General features: G+C 37.6%; 1 protein-coding gene across 2 annotated transcripts in view; it reads left to right on the forward strand.

Annotated features, from left to right (window-relative positions):
* The window catches only part of LOC139765533 (frequenin-1), a 163,851-nt gene that overhangs the window by 132,396 nt on the left and 9,683 nt on the right, over positions 1–21,772 (forward strand). The window contains exons 3-7 of one of the 2 annotated variants that reach the window (XM_071693055.1): positions 2,341–2,389; positions 9,893–9,982; positions 12,023–12,101; positions 13,989–14,077; positions 21,473–21,667. In XM_071693055.1, coding sequence (XP_071549156.1) covers positions 2,341–2,389; positions 9,893–9,982; positions 12,023–12,101; positions 13,989–14,077; positions 21,473–21,640 — 475 coding nt within the window. In that variant the 3' untranslated portion in view covers positions 21,641–21,667. The remainder of the gene's footprint in view (positions 1–2,340; positions 2,390–9,892; positions 9,983–12,022; positions 12,102–13,988; positions 14,078–21,472; positions 21,668–21,772) is intronic. The other variant, XM_071693056.1, reaches the window with a different exon arrangement.

A 21,772-nucleotide genomic window follows, 5' to 3' on the forward strand; every position in this document is an offset into this window, starting at 1 on the left:
ATCTGACCTTTGATCATCTTCGTCTATATTTTCCTTTAATCATGTCCTGGGGGGGAGGGAGGGTCTCATAATGTCTTAGGGGGGTCTAATCATATCTTGGGGTTTCGAATCATATCTTGGGGTTTCGAATCATATCTTGGGGGTTTCTTATTATGTCTTGGGGTTTCTTATATCTTGGGGGTTTCTAATCATTTCTTGGGGTACCAAATCATGTCTTTAGGTTTCTGTCCATGTCTTGGGGTTTCTTATGACGTGGTGGTTTCTAAAAATATTTTGGGTTTCTAATAATATTTTGGGTTTAGTAATCGTCTTGTGGTTTCTTATATCCCGGGGTTTCTAATCATGTCGTGGGGTTTCTAATGGGACAGAATCAACCCTTCCATTAACCACACCCCCACACCCCATAGATTTACCATTATACAATCCAACCCCCTGAGGAATTGACCTGTCTTCTATGTCAGTCTCGGCGCACATCGGTCTCCCTGACCTCCATATCAGGTCAAAGGTCACGTCATCATCAGGGCCAAGGGTCGTACCGTCGTGCTCAGAAGACCGCACGCTTCTACCGTCGTGCTCAAAAGGTCGTACCGTCTTGTTCATGGCGTTTATATAAAAAAAAAAAAACCACGTGATGTGATTTAAAGCGTAGAAAAAAAAAAAAAGGTTTATTTGAAAAGGATGCTGAAGTTGCCAGCTTTTTAAAAGTCCCTTGGGAATTCCAGGAGAATCTTTCCTTTCCCGGGAAAAAATTCCCTCCATTGTGGGGAAAGTAAGTGAGAGGTAAGGGAAAAAATTACGGATGGTAGAGAAGGAGGAGGAGAAGAAAAAAACCGAGGGAAAGAAAGGAATGTGTAATGGTAATGAATGAAAAGAAAGAACAGTGAAGGAAGAAGAACAGTAACAATACAGGAGACCTGTATGAAGGCATGGCATATTGTTCCTCACCAACGCCTTTACCTCGCAGATGAACGACAATTCACACAGGAAACAATACAACAAACAAATTGCCTTTGTTACAGACACTGACCTCTCATCCCGTTTTCTGTGCGTGTGCCGTTTTCCACACGCAGGGATGACTCTCTTATGCATGAATACTTCCTTTATATGATTTTTTTTTTCTTCAGTCTTTTTCCCCCTCGCATCTTACCGACTCGTGTGTGGGTTTATAAACTAGTTTAATTTTCAAAGACGGTTTAGTGGCGCTTGAGATGTGTTTGATGTTTTATGTGGCTATGTTTGAGGCAGGAGACGCGCTGGGCACTTTAGGAAACCGTCGCTACTTAACCATTCGAGTGGTTCACCTCACTTTTTTATTTTACCACACTTATGTCCAGAACGTCTTAATACACTTATGATCATTTGTCACTTATGCTGCACTTGTTTAAGTAATGGTAAGGTGTTTGCTTTAAGGTCGAAGGCCAAGCATTGTAACGACCACACTGATGTGTCTGGTTGACCCCGCTGACCAATCTTAGTCGAGCGGTCCCGGGTTCGATTCCCGGTCCTTAGTAGCTCGCATCCAACCCAGGTGTTCGTCCTCCCCACTGGGGCTGGTCGATCAGTGGATGCGTGGGGCATAGCTCTCTCTCTCTCTCTCTCTCTCTCTCTCTCTCTCTCTCTCTCTCTCTCTCTCTCTCTCTCTCTCACACACACACACACACACACACACACACACGCGAATCTTATTGTCTTTTCTGGTCCTGCTGTGTTCAGTCTGACTGTTCTTGTGTGCATATACCACGAATTGATGACAGAAATCATGCTGGCTCCATTCTATATCTCGATAAATCTTAGTGTAATATCTGTCTATGATTTTTATTCCTCAAGACTGTCTGTATGTGTTTTAATAATATACTTACACTGATTTCAGGTATAAAGTGTGCTTATTGAAAAGAAAGTATGTGGACAGATTCGGACGCGTGATGTGTTGTTAGGTATGGGTTGTGTTGTGGTGTCTCGTTAGACTGTGAGGCTGACATCATTTTGTGATTACGAGTCATCTGTAACAAGTGTAATTGGTAGACGATTCACTTATATGATTACTTTGTGGATGAAATGCTATTCAGCGTGTTACCTGTTAGATACATCACCAGTAGACGATCTACTAATGTAATTTCTAATATGAGTGTTACCTGTTAGATACATCACCAGTAGACGATCTACTAATGTAATTTCTAATATGAGTGTTACCTGTTAGATACATCACCAGTAGACGATCTACTAATGTAATTTCCAATATGATTCCCCCAAGAATGCTTTCAGTAATGTCATGTTTAGGTTACTTTCTGTGTTACATCTTTATTATCAGCTTATTATATTATTATATTTTACCTTCCGCAGGCACAAAGGATTCCTCAAAGACTGTCCGAATGGCCTACTGACCGAAACGGTAAGATAATTCTGTCTGCTTTCTGTATGCTGTGTGATATTGCTAGACTGATTTTGTATCACGTGTATATATATATATATATATATATATATATATATATATATATATATATATATATATATATATATATATATATATATATATATGTATATATATATATATATATATATATATATATATATATATATATATATATATATATATATATATATATAGTGATAAGCAGATATTGATATACCATTGCGTCAGAACGATATTTAGCTGGAAATAACTAACTAACCTGCACCCCATTTTTTTTCTTTTTTTTTCGTCTGGATTTGCTAAATTCGTTTTAGGAGGACGTATCTATCAATCAGATTTAATTACTATGTAATTTGCATCTGACATCCATTATCATTGGCTAGAATTAAATGTTGATTAATGATTTCTGTATATTTTTGCAGTTTGTTCACTTGCATATTTCGCGAAAGATGTTTTTAGGAATTTTATTAATTCGGTTTGAATCATGGATTGTGTTTTTTCTATTGTTGTTATAAAAAAGTTCAGTTGATCATGCAGTTTATACCAGCGTTGCTTCGTGAACATTATAGAACATGGCAATACATCACAGTTCGTTATATATTGTCGTAATGTATCGTTTACATGTCGCATTATGATACCATATCATTTGTTTAGAAATGTTCACCATGACGTAACTCGACAAATCTCGAAATTGCGCTCTTGCTCTCACAGGAAAATTGAAGTTCATGAAATAGAGACAGTACTATATGAATATCACATCTTCTCAACTCTTGGGGGGGAAAAAAAAGTGGCACATAGGATTTGGACGATATTTTCAGCCCATGAAATAGAGAGGAGTATCGTAAAGAGAGATGTTAATAATGTGAAACAAAAAAGAAGAATAGTGGAGAAACTGGGATCTTTCCTTCCCTCTTGCCCGATGGCAAATGACTTTTGAGTTGGGTCTGGGGTTTGGAGGAGCTGGGGTTGACAGAGGTTAATTGCAAGGGTGAAGGGCGCCGTAATGGATTGACTGTGTTACCCACGTCTGTCCTCTCCACTCAAGCTAATGTCCCAGAGTTGATGGATGCACTCAGGTCTGGACGTCTGGGATTGTGTACGAGGTTTTAAGCACATGCACTCAGAAAGGGAGTTGGGGCATGACACGGCTCACAACTCCCACTTAATAAACACTTACGAGAAGTATATATATATGTATACATGTATACGCTACCTCGCTAACGCGGGAAATGGCGAATAGCTTGAAAGAAAAAGAAAAGATGTATACATGTATATATGTACACTCACACATATTACCTTGATACTAACACGTTTATATCATTACTTGTTTTATGGTTTATTTTGATATTAGTCGATGATGTCCACAAGGACATTGTGAGATTGTAAACAAACTAGTGATTGACAGTTGTAAACTTGAAGTGTATTTTCATATTATTTCTTTTCTAACTAAATAGGGGCAGATTATGTTTATTATGAATTTCTAATTACTGACTCCATAATTAACTATTGTTAAAGAGATATATTATTATTTTTCATTAATGACAGTAGTACTATATCTTCTTTATGAATGTTGGCTGCATGCATGTGTGTGTATGTATGTGTGTGTGCATATACATTCACAAGCACAAACTTATACACTTATACAAATACATATGGACAGACAAACTCACATACACACAAGTACTTTACAGACTTATACAATATGCGTATCTGTATACAATATACGTATCTTAAGCCAAGCATTTGAACAGTAGCTCCTCTGGTATCTTAAGAGAGGCACAAATGACCCAAATTACACCAAGACATTGACTTTCCCTATGTTAATGGCTGTGTGTGTGTGTTGTGTGTGTGTCCCGTCATGGCGACGGTCGCCCGAGGCTTTTCACAAAAATAGCGTAATTGCCACAAATAAATGAGGCATGATCGTGCCTCCGGCTCATAATGAGTGACTGGAATGTGAGTGTGGTGAGGTGTATACAATATACGTATCTTAAGCCAAGCATTTGAACAGTAGCTCCTCTGGTATCTTAAGAGAGGCACAAATGACCCAAATTACACCAAGACATTGACTTTCCCTATGTTAATGGCTGTGTGTGTGTGTTGTGTGTGTGTCCCGTCATGGCGACGGTCGCCCGAGGCTTTTCACAAAAATAGCGTAATTGCCACAAATAAATGAGGCATGATCGTGCCTCCGGCTCATAATGAGTGACTGGAATGTGAGTGTGGTGAGGTGGTGTCCCCCCTCCCTCCCTCCCCCCACCACCCCCCCCCCCCCCTCGCCTGTCTCTGTTGGTTTAAGGTAGGATTTCCTGCCTCTGTGGCCTGTAATAGACGAGGGACAGAGTGACATAGTGGTCTGTTAGGGAAGAGATGGGTCTATGGCATTACTTTGACGTTCCTCTGTTTTCTGTGACATTTCTTGGACATTCCACTGTTTTCTTTGACATTTCTTTGACGTTCCTCTGTTTTCTTTGACATTTTTTTGACATTCCTCTGTTTTCTTTGACACTTCCTTGACACCACTCGTTAATTTATCCTTTTTTTTTTTTTCTTAAGTCAGACTCTCCGCTGAAAGACTGTTAAGACTTAAAAGGTTAATGTCGCATTCTTTTGACCCTAGTGTGACCTTACTCTTGTCTGAGCCTTTATTGATGGCAGTAGTATTGAAGATTATATTAGCCTTACTTTGAAGACCCCTTGTCCTTGAGAACACACTTTACTAGCCTTACTTATAAGCTTTAGTCGTGCGTTACACTTTACTGATCTTACTTATAAGTCTGAACATCGGTGAACACTACTGGTTTGACTTTCATGGCAACAAGGCTACTTACTTTATTATTGTTGTTTTGATAGTCTTTTGTGTTGCTGGAACCTTACTTGTGTATCTCGGGTGAGTCTTGAAGAGGCTCAACTGAACCTTATTGATCTCACTCCATCCCTCTGTATGTTGCTCGAGTCATCAGTCATCGCAGTAATGCGTCTTAATAAAGCTCCTCACTGGCTGTATAGGAGTACGGTATGGCTTGTTCTGTAGGGGAAGGAGAGAGAGAGAGAGAGAGAGAGAGAGAGAGAGAGAGAGAGAGAGAGTGGTGTGTGTGGCATTTCATTTCATAAGGTTTCCAAACCCCTCTCAACTCAGCCAACCTCATCTAACCTCTCTTGATATGCCACCTCACCTCAGACCCCATTCACACACACACACACGCCGCCGTGAACTTTGACCTTTCAACCCTTCCCAAAAACGCCGCTAAATTAAAGTATGTAATTATGGAAAGTACAGCTTAGCTGTGTGTTCGTTTTTGAATTACAAAGTGACAAACGAAGTCACATTTTTCCCCCCTTGCATTCTTAATTAGGTTATATATATATATATATATATATATATATATATATATATATATATATATATATATATATATATATATATATATATATATATATATTTATCCCTGGGGATAGGGGAGAAAGAATACTTCCCACGTATTCCCTGCGTGTCGTAGAAGGCGACTAAAAGGGGAGGGAGCGGGGGGCTGGAAATCCTCCCCTCTCGTTTTTTTTTAATTTTCCAAAAGAAGGAACAGAGAATTGGGCCAGGTGAGGGTATTCCCTCAAAGGCCCAGTCCTCTGTTCTTAACGCTACCTCGCTAATGCGGGAAATGGCGAATAGTTTGAAAGAAAGAAAGATATATATATATATATATATATATATATATATATATATATATATATATATATATATATATATATATATATATCCAGATGATTGTTTATGGACTTGCCCCATAGCGAGGATGAAGAGCAGGGTTGTCTGTGAGCCGAATGCCCGGTCCGAGAATCGAACCCGGCAAGACCGTTGGCACACCTTGCCAGTAAGGCAAACCACTACACCATGGAGGCTCATGAATATCTCTACCCGACTCTCTCTCTCTTTTTTTATCGCCTAGCATTATATTCCATCGTAAAATATTCCTTATAACCTGATGAATATCGAATATCGGGTATTTGATCTGCGCGTGTCCTGTTATTTGAAAGGAATTCCACTCACACCGGCTCGCGATGGTAACATGCCATTTTCTTTCTTATTTTCTTTATTAGGTGTAGAATATATATATATATATATATATATATATATATATATATATATATATATATATATATATATATATATATATATATATATATTGTATTCTCGCCCCTCTGGATCCCGAAATGAAATTTTGATAATCGTGTTAGGGATTCTCTCGTTTGGGATTCAGTTCTTCAGACCGGTTTGGTTGAGAGAGAGAGAGAGAGAGAGAGAGAGAGAGAGAGAGAGAGAGAGAGTACTTGATGGTGAGTGAAATGGGTTTGTTTCTTTCCGTGTATCTGAATCGAGTTTGTTTAAACGACGGAGTTATTTCCTAGCATTTTTTTTTTTTAGTGAATCTTATATAACTCTCTCTCTCTCTCTCTCTCTCTCTCTCTCTCTCTCTCTCTCTCTCTCTCTCTCTCTCTCTCTCTCTCTCACACACACACACACACACACACACACGGTACAGCGTTAATGTTTATACCGTGATACAGCAGTACAGTATTTCATTTCATTCAAGACGAGCTAGATGGATCTCGATACATCACTGCAGTAATGCAGTTATTCACATGAAAAAAGAGATAATACAATTATGCAGATGCAGAACTTATCACGTGATACAAAAGCAATACACTAAATACAGCATTATGTATTGCGCATTAGTATGGTACAATGATACAAAGTGATACAGTAATACGGATACATTGTAGACATTCATAGAATCATTGTGGCAGACCGTTGGAGATAGAGTCCAGTTATAGGGAAATATAGAATTTATATAGATAAAGTGGTTGGGATGTAAACCTCTTGCGTGTGGCAGGAAGGCAAGTTATGTTAATCAACATACGATAACATCCCTCCAGGTTGCTAAACTATTAGGATTATTATCACGTATTAGTGGCATTCTCACGGCGTTTAAGGTCATCAATGGAAGGATACTGAAAATATCTTTTAAGTTTACGTTTTGTTTGAGGTGGTTGTGGCAGAGTGGCTGAGGCACCTGGTAACGGAACGTATAGATGTTAGTTCGATCCCACCTCGAGGCTTGTATGTGTGTGGGACGTGGACTGTCGAATCAGTTTGTGTTTTTATAATACTGACACTACGTCAGGTCCTTGTGTAACTGAGGTTTGGAACCGACCGTGTGTTTTAACCACACAGAACCCCTTGTGTTCCGGGAGTGGGGTACCTCCCTCTGAGGCCAAGGAAATGGGTAGAGTAAGAGTGAGAGATGAATGGGGGCTCTTGCTGAAGCCAAGGAAAGTAAGGAACAGGGCACTGTAGGAGAGAGGGAGGATACATTACACGTCTGTGGACGAAGAATTGTGAACTGCGGACGAGAGAGAGAGTCGGTCAGGCGACATGCAACTTGCCCAAAAGTCATGCAGGATTTAATGGAAGTTTGAGGTAGATATCATGCAGGATTACTCCTGGTGTGGTGGCTTCACAGGGAGGAAGGGTTTTCCTGAAATGTACCAACCCTTTGGAGCACGACGGCGGTACGACCCTGGAGCACGACGGCACGACCTTGGAGCACGTCGGTACGACCCTGGAGCACGTCGGCACGACCCTGGAGCATGAGGGTACGACCCTTGGGAATATCGTCTTGGCCTTTCGCCCTAACCGTAAAGATCAGGTCAAAGGCCAGTGAACCATCCTCAAGAATTGTAACCGTCGTGTTCAGTGGTCGTACCGTCGTGTTCAGTAGTCGTACCGTCGTGCTCAATGGTCGTACCGACGTGTTCAGTCGTCGTACCGTCTTTGTTAAGGGTCTTATATGGTCGTCATCAAAGGCATTTGAATTATTCACATTTTCCCTAAACCTCAACATTTTTTTTCGCTTCTTTCAAAAATTCTTTGTTTCAGAATTCCTCACCTAAGGCTCCTCCACACTTTATATATATATATATATATATATATATATATATATATATATATATATATATATATATATATATATATCTTTCATATGAATCTCTTCTTAATAAATCAACATACCAGCTTATGTTACCTGAGTCATTTCTTCACCTCTGTCAAGCCTCCTGTCTCCGTGTTCCCGAAGCATATCTTCACCATCGTTCACCTCGCCTTCCTAAATCATCTTTTTCACACAGATCTTGCACTCACGGTTCCACATTATGACTTATCTTCTGCGTCTGTTACCAGTACTCACACGTACTCTCACTCATGTTCTACGATGAGGTGTGTGTGTGTGTGTGTGTGTGTAGTAAACCGTGTATACTATGTGGAAAGATATTTTCTGCTTTCATGCGACTCCATCGGTTGGTGTATATATATGTATGTATTTGTTTATGTGTGTATTCTTTTTTTCTGTGAGTCTTTGTATCCGTGTGTGTGTGTGTGTGTGTGTGTGTGTGTGTGTGTGTGTGTGTGTGTGCATGTCATGGAGATTATATGTGTGGCCACTCCACTATTGAGTATATTTTTTGTTATCTATATGATCATTCATACGTTCTCCTTCATAAGCTCCTTTTTCATCATTTATCTCAACATTTGTTGCTTCCTCTCCATCACTGAAAGTGGGAGGAAAATTACCAGTAAATAAATTTCTGTCTACCAGCCCCCTGAAAAAAAAAATGTCGAGGAAAAATACTGCTTAAAAATATTCTATTCCAAAACTCTGCCGGAACAGACAGTCGACCGTACAGTTAATTACGTGTCTTACAGTAGAGTTCAGTCTTGTTTATAGTGAAATAACTGGGAATCTCTCTCTCTCTCTCTCTCTCTCTCTCTCTCTCTCTCTCTCTCTCTCTCTCTCTCTCTCTCTCTCTCCCTCTCTGTATCGAGGTGCCCATATATTCATTAATCTCTGTCTGTCCATCTGTTCATCTATCACTCTTGTCCGTCTATTTTCTTTTTTCTAACTCCATTTATTTACCTCCTCTTTGATCTTGCCAATATATATGTATATATATATATATATATATATATATATATATATATATATATATATATATATATATATATATATATATATATATATATATTAGTACTCCAAATCAACTATTTTGCCCCAGCACCTAAAACCTTTGATTCTTCCACATGTTTAATGTAATTTACAGCTCGAACAAACTTCACCCCAGAATATTTTGCAGATTTGATAAATAAATATTCCCTTATTTTAATAGACGAGAATTTGCAGATAATAGTCTTGTGTATGAAGAATTCTGATTAGATGTTTACCAGCTGTACAACCATCAACATTCAAAATTTACACTTTTACGTGTTTACAGATTTTTTTTTTTATATATTTTTCTCCATGATTATAGCCAGTTTTTCCTTATGTTGGTCTTTGGTTTTGGTGGAGAGAGAGAGAGAGAGAGAGAGAGAGAGCAACATCGTGGAGATAGTTCAACTGTGACTCTAACATAACATTTCTCTTTCTTTTACAGGGCTTCATCAAGATCTATAAACAGTTCTTCCCACAAGGGGATCCCACCAAGTTCGCGTCGCTTGTCTTCCGAGTCTTTGACGAAAATAATGTAAGTTGTCTTAGAGAAAAAGAGGGAGAGTTTTAAAGTTTTATTTTGGACTTACTGAGTACGACAATCCGGCCCATGAGTACGATAGCTCAACCCCCAACGTACTACAGCGGAAAGTCTTGGCTCCTTTGCCTGGCCTCTGACTTCATCGATAGAACTTTGGTCAGAAGCCAGGCCCATCATACCCAAGGGTCGTTACATCGTGTCAAGAGTCGTATAGTGCAAGTTCTAGGGTCGTACCAGCCGTCGTGTTGAGTTAAAGTGGGTGTAAACCTGCTATAGTCATTCGTCCAAGTGTGTGGTTGTATATAGTAATTCCGTACTTGATAGGTTATCAATTGTGTATTTCATTTGCAATAGTAGCTGTTCATGAGTTAGAGATTCTTGTACACATGTATCATCCTATTGGAACATTGTATAAAAAGGTAAAAAAAAGTACTTCTATGCGTATGAGTTACACTAGGTATTGTAGAAAGAAATAGAGACTGTTATTGTCGCAGGTTGTCTTAGTGAATAGCCGCGTCATAAAACATTCTTTGCGTGCGAATTTTTTGAGATGGACGTTTAACTTTGAATATATTGAATCACTGTAAATATGAATAAGATATGTGGGACTTTCATGAGCAAAGAGCCAAGACTAAAGCCGCAAACGAAGATGCCCCTTGACAGTTAGATATCTCTAATGTATAGATTATTTTTTTTATTGTATGATGAGTTCTCGAGTATATGTCCTCATCTTGGAATATCTCTACATATCTCCTTTGTATTGGTTTGTGATGTATGATACTTTCACCGCCTCAGATGTACGATACTTTCACCGCCTCATTGTGGTGCTCGAACCTCTTCACTTTGGTGGTTTAAAACCGATTCCTGCAGTGAGACTGCACTAGAAGGGTTCTCACTGTACAGAAGAGGTTCACTTATTGAACCGGAGGTTCAAATGTTACTAAAAGTTAGAGGTTTTTTTTAAGTCTTTTTTTTTTTTAATTTGTCCACAGTGCCTTGTAGAGCCTAGAACGAAATCTATGGGTAGATGTAGTTTTTTTTTCCTAATTATTGCGTAGATTACATATATTTAAGTAAAGTGTGCCATATTGGATGTGCTCAGACCTCCGAAGCCATGTGTTCTGGGACATTTTAATGCTTGTAAAAGGGTTTTTAGCGAAATGGGTTTATCACTATGAGCTCGGCGACACGAAAGTATTCCTGTGTCTAATTTTATATATATATATATATATATATATATATATATATATATATATATATATATATATATATATATAATCCCTGGGGATAGGGGATTAAGAATACTTCCCACGTATTCCCTGCGTGTCGTAGAAGGCGACTAAAAGGGGAGGGAGCTGGAGGCTGGAAATCCTCCCCTCTCGTTTTTATTTTTATTTTCCAAAAGAAGGAACAGAGTGGGCCCAGGTGAGGATATTCCAAAAAAAAGGCCCAGTACTCTGTTCTTAACGCTACCTTGCTAACGCGGGAAATGGCGAATAGTTTAAAAGAAAGAATATATATATATATATATATATATATATATATATATATATATATATATATATATATATATATATATATATGATTAATGGATAAGGATTAAGCTGTCGACAGTACATGGTCACAAAGCCATTGAATGTGTATCTAAAAGATTAGTAATTTGTTTCAAAAGGATAAATGGCTTTGCTGCAATAGTTTTACAGCGAACGTACGCATGGTAGTTGAAGTTATTGTACCCAACATTGTGGACAAACTTCCAACTGGACCCTAAAGTTCATGGAAGCTTAAATTGAAGTTTATTTCCCCCAAAAGTGTATGGGATTTGACGTAAATATTATTTTCCAAATTATTTATGTAATTCATGTGAAGGCTGTGGTCTGTATATTACCCGTATCTGTCCTTCATTACTGTGGAGGCCATAGCCATTACCCTAGAGAATATGTAATACCACAATATGGAGGCCTTAGCTTAGTATATCTGAAATATATCACAATATACCACAGTGCAGCTGCCATAACACTTGTAAATCATCAGGACGGGTCGATCGAGTTTGAGGAATTCATCCGAGCGCTGTCCATCACATCCAGAGGGAACGTGGATGAAAAGCTACTATGTAAGTTATAATTCATCTCAAGATCCATCATATTTTCTTTTTTTTTTTTTTCCCTCAATGACACAACGCTATTGGCATTTTACAGATCCCCAGCACCTGGTCTTGCGTCTTCCCCCACCGCTGGTGCAACAGTGTCTTTCCATGATTTTATGTTGTACTCTGTTACCTTGGTTGTATGTTGTAGTGTTTCATTAGTTAAATGTCGCACTCTCTTTTCATGGTTATAGGATGTGCTATTTTTTCTTAGCTTGTGATTATGTTGTGGCCTGTTGTCTTTGTTATATGCTGTCCTTCTTTTCCTCAGTAATACGTTGTGATCCCCTTTGTTGGTTATATCTTTGTATAATGCCCTTTTTTTCCTTGGTTATATACTGTGATCTGTTTCCTTATTTATATGTTCCATTCTGTTATATGTTTTGATCTATTTCTTTGCATAAAATCGGAATGTGGTTGCCTCTTTTCTTTGTTGTTTTAGTCTTTCCATGGTTATTTTTTGTGATCTGTGCCCTTAATTATACATTGGGATCTGTTACCTTGGTTGTATGATGTAACCTGTTTCCTTGGTTATTTATTGTAATCTGTTTCTCTGATTGAATGATATGATGCATACATAGAGTTATGTAATTTGTTACCTTGGTTGTATCTTATAATCTATTTCCCTGGTTATATGTTGTAGTCCGTTTCTTTGGTTGTAATGTTTTATTCTTTTGATTGTTACATTTTGGTGTCTGTCTCCTTTGTTATATGTTGTGATCTATTTCCATTTTCATGCAGTTTTTTTCCATAGGTATATGTTGTTTATTGCTAGTGTTATATGTTGTAGTCTATCCTTTTCTAATTTGTTGTAGTATTTCCTGGGGTAGATGTTGTAGTATTTTTCCTTTGGTAAATTTACCTTTTCTTTTATTATAATTATATGTTGTAATGTTTCTGTGGTTATGTCCACAACTGTATTTCTGGGTCATGCTTACAAGTCTTTGTAATGTATTTTGTATGTTTTCTTTGCTATGTGATTAAGACACAGCAAAAGTATGCCACCTGCCTTTAATGCTAATTATCTTGGTATGATACTGAAAGCATTTATTATGACTGCTGTGGTACATAACCTCAAAGGACGACAGCATATTTTGTTAAGTCAGGGACTTGACTGATTACTTAAGTTTAGAATTTTAGGATTGCAGTGATTGTAGTTGTAGAATAATCATTGATATCTTTGACAACTCGTCAGACTTTAAGTTCAGCAAAAGAAGGCAAGCCTATGTAGGTATAGAACATGAAGCCAAGCAGATGAAAGACATTAAAACAACCTAGCCAAACTTGGATATAGAGCTCAAAATTTCTTTTTTGACAACGTGCCCCCATCTCTCCTAAAAGTAGCAGCAGCCTTTCAGAATCTTCCATTTTCTTCTTGTAATGCTCGTGCATCACTTTCCTTAACTATTACCCATTTCCAAGTTAAGGTTATATTTGGATGAATTAGATCATGGTTTTATATACAAGGAGACAACTAAAGAAAATTTGTCCTTGAGTTATAATTAGTCATTCTCCATTTGTGCCATATTAACTTGCCATGTATTTAGACAAGAGAGCATTAGGCAGACCATGACATCATGCAGTCAGTAGGTAAAAGTATTGCTTAGCATTTACGTTGGCTGATCATGAGTTTCCTTTGTAATGTGAGTATCTGTAAGTTACTTGGAGTTTCAGGGGAAAACAGTTGCACATATCTCTTTAAGACTAAAGTAAAACAACGGAACAGTGAATATTAGCAAAATACATAAAGCAGTCACTTGTTATATGATAACTTCTGTGCTGAATCAGTTTTTTTTATATTAGAGCCAATCCACTAAGAATTGCAAATCTTAACAGCTCTCACTTCCCTTCCAGGGGCTTTCAAGCTGTATGACGTAGACAACGATGGTTTCATCACCCGAGAGGAGATGTACAGTATAGTGGATGCCATATACCAGATGGTTGTAAGTATGTCCTCAGTATACTGTGTCTTTTGGCAGTAAGGTTACAGAAATGCTATGTGTATACTGCTTGTCAGTATTAATGTTGATTCAGTGTACTAAATGCAATGTGTATGTTTTTTGTTGTATTACTTATGTCAGATATGTTGCATGAGTGTGCTAGACAACTCTTTTTTAGGTATGTATATTAATTGTACCATATACATATTAATGGTGTGTACATGCTTTCATTGTATAATAGAGTATGCTAGATAGAACTTTGAAATTGCAGTGAAACAGAATTAGATGTGAAAGGCTGGGAAGACAGTGTGGTAAAATAGGGATGGAAATACAGAGAATATAGACAGAAATTTAAGAACAGTAGGGAAATTTAGTTAACATAATTAGGAAAAAAAATGATCAATTAGAAGTACACAAAAAAACTGTCAAAAAATAACAGAGAATTTCAAAGTAACCTGGAAATACTATATTAGTAAAAAACGAAAATCACAAGTAAACTCTGTATATTACAGGCAAAATGTTGATTTGGAAAGCTTGTTGGATAATATGGATAATTTGCTATGTTCATATCATAAGAATTGCTTCTCTAGAACTTTTGCCCCCTCCCCCACCTTATGATTCATTTCCGCTTCTATGGTTCCATCCGCTAACAAATCCACTCCCAGATATCTAAAACCCTTCACTTCCTCCAGTTTTTCACTTAATCCACATTTAAACAGTATAATTGTAGTTAATAGGTAATGTAGAATCATAAAGTGGGAATATGATTAGGAAGGAAAGGTTTTGATGAATGTTTTATCCTGCAAAATACAATGCAGCTGTATAGCACTGTAGGAAGAATTAAGATAAAGATAGATAGCTGTTAGAAATGGGGAGAGCATTCAGAGAAATCAGGTGTTTCTGCTATGACAGTACACCAACGAGAGAAAAAATCAGACATAACAGTTTAGCAAGAAGAAATGCCTTGGCCATATTACCTACACATACATCAGTCTTTTATTTGCTTTAAGTGTGAATTTCAACATTTGAATGCAACAAGCATTTTTTTCTTTATAGCACAAGGATAATGTTTATGGTATGATTGTTTCATTGTTGTGTTGCTTGTTAAGTTATATGTATTCACTGATCTTAAAGTCTTGTAGAATTACTCTGGTAAGTCTAATTCATGTATGCTTAAATACTTTGGAGGCAGTGCAGTAAAGCAGAACAGTTTGAGCATTAAAGAAACTGCTTTGTCGGTTGATTTTCTGTATCAGCTGTGGCAAATGTTAGCTATTTTGTATTTATCATGAAAAGCTAGACAGTTCTCATGTATAGGTTTTAAGATACTTTTGTTTATTGATTAGAATTCTGTATGTTGTATACATTTCATTACGTAACACCTTCTTATGTTTAATTTCAGAGAATGCTCTGCTGCAAATAGATTAAATTTTTTTACCAACAAAATTTGAATATTTTCATAAATTATGGAAAGAATTATCTATTCTCTCTTTCTTTCTCTTTTTAACATTTATACTATGTGGTAACAAAATTTCCCTTGTCTCTTGCTTCAATCAGAGGTTTCTTCATCTGTCTTGTATTTCATATTTGCCTAAGATGTCTTCTGTTACGTTTTTCCAGTCTCCCAAGCTTTTTTTCTCTGCTATATCTCTCCTCTTTGTTTAGTTCGGTAATCTCCCACAATTGGCATTGCATTAATCACTTCATTATTTCTTGTTTTGTTCGTTAATTGTTCTTATCTTCTATTATTGTCTATGCATTATCACCCTAGTAGTATTTTTGAGTCATATGCATATGATACAAATGGCATGCCTTGCTAGTTTTTTATACAAATGAGACTGGCAATAATTTGTCCTTTATGGACTTCCACATATATGTTTTTTTGTCCTTTCAATTTTTTCTAATTTTTTTCAAAGGATTTTCAGTAGCCATGCATTTCTGATAAGACTGCATTTTCCTCAAGTTTGCTGCAAGGTTTGACACTAGTCTCCCAAGCAAATTTTGCATCTTTACTGCTTTGAAAGTGGACTGTTGTCCTGTTTTTGAAAGCATGAAGCCATGAGTGAGGAATCTAGATCTAATGTCACCCTCACCATGTGACAGTTCTAGAGAAGATTGTAATTCACTCCAGCTGTATTGCATTCGACGTTGTACAAGCTCAACATCATCGGTCTCAGTGCTCCACCCAGAAGAACTCACTTTCCCAGTGGAATGGGGCAGTGACACTCAGCTGTTCTTGCTGTTCTCTGCCTCTGTATCTCATGCATTTACCCTCTTTTTTTTCATGCCTTAATTACCATGTTTGCTGTCTCTGATGCATTTGTATTCTTTACGAATTCCATAATAGCCATCTTTGCTATCCTTACCTAATGCACTCATCCTCTATTTGAATTCTTACTGTATGTAATTTTGCTTTCTTTATAGGAAACACTTATTTTTTTTTTCTAAATCCTAACTAACCATTTGCTATCCATAGCTAGTACATTTATCATCTTTTTCAAGGCTATGATGATAATTTTGCTATCTTTTCTCTCGCAAACAATGTACTTTGAAACATTCAGCTGATTTTTGCCAATTTCATTAAAGTCCTGTCTTCAACACAGTTAAAAATCATCCCATCATTATTTGTGTGCAGATGCTGTGCTACAGACAGGATTATTTTGCCATGCTTTTTAAAGATTTGAATGAGGAGACTTCATTTGAATGCTCTTACCATTGTCTTGTAAAACTTTTTATAAGCATTAGATGGTTTTTTTATATTGTTCTCACCTTTCATTTTTACTCCTCTCTTTTTGTTGAGTTACTTTTGAGAGATATTCTTAGTAATGCCTTGCTGTATGGCAACCCACTACACTGTAAGTGCTAAATGTGATGTCCTGTTGCTATGATTCTTCTTCAAAATAATTCTGTAGTAGAGGACCCTACAGTGTTTGAGTGTAGTACTTCATCTGGATCTTTTAGGGTGCTGTTTACTTTTTTTTTATAATTTTAAGTACAGATACTCAGTTCCAGGTAAATCTGTCTTGAAATTATTTATTTGAGTTTGCTGTAATGCATTAAATAGAATTGACTGAACTTGTTTCTCTTGCATTTCACTTGGTACAGTTGATGTGGACTAGATTTAACAAGGCATCAGAAATAATGGGAGAAATGGGTACTTGTAAGAAAAAGACTAGTTTGTTAATGTAGATAACTAAATATCACAAAATTATGTTTCATTCACGTACAGAAAAAGATTTCTCTGAGCTTGTTGATGCAGTGAGTGTTTCTCATGCTTGATTTATAGAAATATGAATGCACAAATAGATTAAACATCTGAAGTGTTCACATGTTTTGCAATGAAAAGGACTTGTACACTTAATTTTTATTTGTGTTTCATCCTTTATATACTTTTTAGACACATTTTCGTAAAAGAGTCATGTTATGATTCACCATTTTAAAGATGCTAAGTCAGATGGAATAAAAGCATACTTATAAGAAAGTAATCCCATTTCTAAAAATGACATTCATCACTCACTTTGTCTTGAATTCAAAATGGAATTGTGTGTTCACATAAGAACCTCTCTGCTGGAGTCACTGCTGTAATTAGAAACAATTGTATATATTCTTTTCTTAAATCTGTAGAATTATAGAGGAAGCTTGACATAACTTATTTCAACACAAAAGTAGATCACCCTATGAAAATTTTAGTGGTTCGAGACATGAATTGGATAAAAAGAAGTGAAACTACAAATTGCATTGATAGTGGGAAACCTGCTGTTGGTTGGTTGAACCAGGGCTCATATAATGTAGCATGAGACTGGATGTGTGCAAATGAGGCCATTGTGTATGATTATTTCTACTCCCAGACTCAGCCTACATGCTGTTATGCTGCAGGTAAAAAGTCACCTTCAGCAAAGTTCTTCTTCATCACTGGACATGAACAAGTACAATCTCATAGAAAAACTTCTCACTCCAAAGGGATCCATGATTTCTCTGCTGCAAGATGCTCCACAACCTTGAAGCTGTAGGATCCCCATAAAAGTGGTCTTGGAGTGATATTATTAAACTGATTATATGTTTTGTTTTATTGTATAATGCCAGGACACCTTTTAGGGGCTCCTGCAGCTTTAAGGCTGTGCTGCAGTCTCTGGCAGGGAAATGATGGACTCCCTTCATGTAACAAAGTCCTCCGCAAGATTGTGTTCCTTTTCATCCATTGATGATAATACAGTACAGTTTTACTGAAGGTAACTTTTCACTTCCAATGTAACCCTGTGCAGGTGGAGTCTTGTAATCATTAGTTACATTTTTTCTTTTGCATTTTTTGCATTCTCTTTTCAATATTTATTTATTTATTTTGCTATGTCGCTGTCTCCCGCGTTAGCAAGGTAGCACAAGGAAACAGACGAAAGAATGGCCCAACCCGCTCACATACACATATATATACATACACGTCCACACACGCAAATATACATACCTATACATCTCAATGTACACATATATATACACACACAGACATATACATATATACACATGTACATAATTCATACTGTCTGCCTTTATTTGTTCCCATCGCCACCTCGCCACACAATAACAACCCCCTCCCCCCTCATGTGTGCGAGGTAGCGCTAGGAAAGACACCAAAGGCCCCATTCGTTCACACTCAGTCTCTAGTCTGTAGATATTTTTCTTACTAGTCTAGTACATCTCTCTATTGTACTTGCCTTAAAAATTAAGGTTTCTACACTTCAGGCTTACACAAACCCATGCCAGTGTTTTTACAGTTGCCCTCCCAAAGGCTGTCATGTCTCAATTCCAAATTCACATACATCACTAGAAGATAACTCTTTATGATGAATACTATTACTTTGTCGTCCCAAAGATAACCAATCTCACCACTAAGCTCATCTGTCTCACTACTGATCACAGTATATGTTTTTACACTCATTGTTCATTTTGTCTGGTCAAGTATCTCACATGTCCTCAGCCATCTATGGTAGAATTACTTCATACCTTCATTTACATGTAGAACGCTTTTTGATTCCTGGTTGATTATGCAGAATCCTCTTCAAAGAATTTTTTATTATTTACTAATATGCCAAGTACAAGTCATTTCTATTTTCACTTTCTTTTCATTGTTTTTAAATAGTTTGAGCTTTATATGGTGTATCATGCTTATTGCATTTTATTTCTATGTCCATATGTTGATTTCTTATGTCGAAATACCATCCTCCAATGTTAGGAAGGTAGCGCAAGGAAACAGACAAAAGACTGGCCCAACCCACTCACTTACACATGTATATACATAAATGCCCACATGCACATATACATGCCTATACATTTCAACGTATACATCCACATACATACACAGAAATATACATTTATACACATGTACATATTCATACTTGCTGCCTTCATCCACTCCCGTTGCCACCCGGCCACACATGAAATAGCGATAGGGGCCTGAACATACAGGAGGGTGAATGGCATGGAAGGAATAGATTGAATTGGAACGATGTGGTATACCGGGGTCGAAGTGCTGTCATTAGATTGAACCAGGGCATGTGAAATGCCTGGGGTAAACCATGGAAAGTTTTATGGGGCCTGGATATGGACAGGGAGCTGTGGTTTCTGTGCATTACACATGATGGCTAAAGACTGAGTGGGAACAAATGTGGCCTTTTTGTCTTTTCCTAGTGCTACCTTGTAGGGGGGGGATTCTATTTCATATATATATATATATATATATATATATATATATATATATATATATATATATATATATAAAATCCTGGGAGCCTTGAAGAATGTGTGGAAGTCAAGAACATTATCTCCGAAAGCAAAAATGGCTATGTTTGAAGGAATAGTGGTTCCAGCAATGTTGTATGGTTGCGAGGCGTGGGCTATGGATAGAGTTGTGCGCAGGAGGGTGGATGTGCTGGAAATGAGATGTTTGAGGACAATATGTGGTGTGAGGTGGTTTGATCAAGTAAGTAATGGAAGGGTAGGAGAGATGTGTGGAAATAAAAAGAGCGTGGTTGAGAGAGCAGAAGAGGGTGTTTTGAAATGGTTTGGGCACATGGAGAGAATGAGTGAGGAAAGATTGACCAAGAGGATATATGTGTCAGAAGTGAAGGGAACAAGGAGAAGTGGGAGACCAAATTGGAGGTGGACAGATGGAGTGAAAAAGATTTTGAGTGATCGGGGCCTGAACATGCAGGAGGGTGAAAGGCGGGCAAGGAATAGAGTGAATTGGATCGACGTTGTATACTGGGGTCGACGTGCTGTCAATGGATTGAATCAGGGCATGTGAAGCGTCTGGGGTAAACCATGGAAAGTTGTGTGGGGCCTGGATGTGGAAAGGGAGCTGTGGTTTCGGGCATTATTGCATGACAGCTAGAGACTGAGTGTGAACGAATGGGGCCTTTGTTGTCTTTTCCTAGCGCTACCTCGCACACATGAGGGGGGAGGGGGATGTTATTCCATGTGTGGCGAGGTGGCGATGGGAATGAATAAAGGCAGACAGTGTGAATTGTGTGCATGTGTATATATGTATGTGTCTGTGTGTATATATATATGCGTACATTGAGATGTATGGGTATGTATATTTGCGTGTGTGGACGTGTATGTATATACATTGTGTATGGGGGTGGGTTGGGCCATTTCTTTCGTCTGTTTCCTTGCACTACCTCGCAAACGCGGGAGACAGCGACAAAGCAAAATAATAATAATAATAATAATAATATAATATAGAATATAATATATAATATATAATATTATATAGATGTTCACATATGCACAAGGCTCCTGCAGTCAGCTAATGCATGATACTTATTATGGACAATGATTTTTTCCACTTTCTTAGTCTTCCATTAGTATCACTTTCCTCTTGCTGACATTTTTATTTGCAGAAAATGTTAATCTTCTTGTTCCATCTGCCACTGCTGATTTTTCTTTGTGTTTTATCATATTAATAACATATATTATTATCCCAGACTTTCCAGAAAGTCATTGCTGTCTTCTTTTACATGATTTCTCCATATTCTTTCCTGTATTTGTTATTCCAGTTTTCCCAAACTTACCTAATGTATCTTGTTAAGCAATTCCCATGTTTTGCTTAATTCACAATTCTTCAGAACTCCCCTTGTGTCTCCATTTCATGATGTATCCTTGTTTTCCATAATTCAATACTGCAGTGTTTCTTAAATTCCCTTTGCTGTTTTTCGTTTTCAGTTGGTACCTTTTTTCTTGATAAGATTTTCCAGTTTTCTTGATAATCCCTTTCCTCTGACTATTCTGCCACAAACCCTCTGCCTCTTGGCTCCAGTAAACCTATCTGAGGGTAGTAGTGCCAACAACCCCACTCTCCTCACTACATCCATCTCAGGCTTCTGTTCTCTCTCTTCTTCCTCTCAGGGTCAGGCCCCAGAAGCTGCAGATGAGAACACACCACAGAAGAGGGTCGATAAGATCTTCTCACAAATGGACAAGAATCATGACGAAAAACTTACTTTGGAGGAGTTCAAGGAGGGGTCCAAGGCCGACCCAAGAATTGTGCAGGCGCTGTCCCTTGGTGACAACTAAGAACCTACTCATCATGATGTTCATAAAGTTCGTACTACCAAGGGGGAAAATGGAACCTCCTTAGCATTACGAGTATAGGGTTAGATTATGATTTGCTAACACTTCAGCCTCTTGTCCTCTTGTTTGACACAT

This window comes from Panulirus ornatus, chromosome 55 (assembly GCF_036320965.1).
Source record: "Panulirus ornatus isolate Po-2019 chromosome 55, ASM3632096v1, whole genome shotgun sequence".
Classification (NCBI taxonomy): domain Eukaryota; kingdom Metazoa; phylum Arthropoda; class Malacostraca; order Decapoda; family Palinuridae; genus Panulirus; species Panulirus ornatus.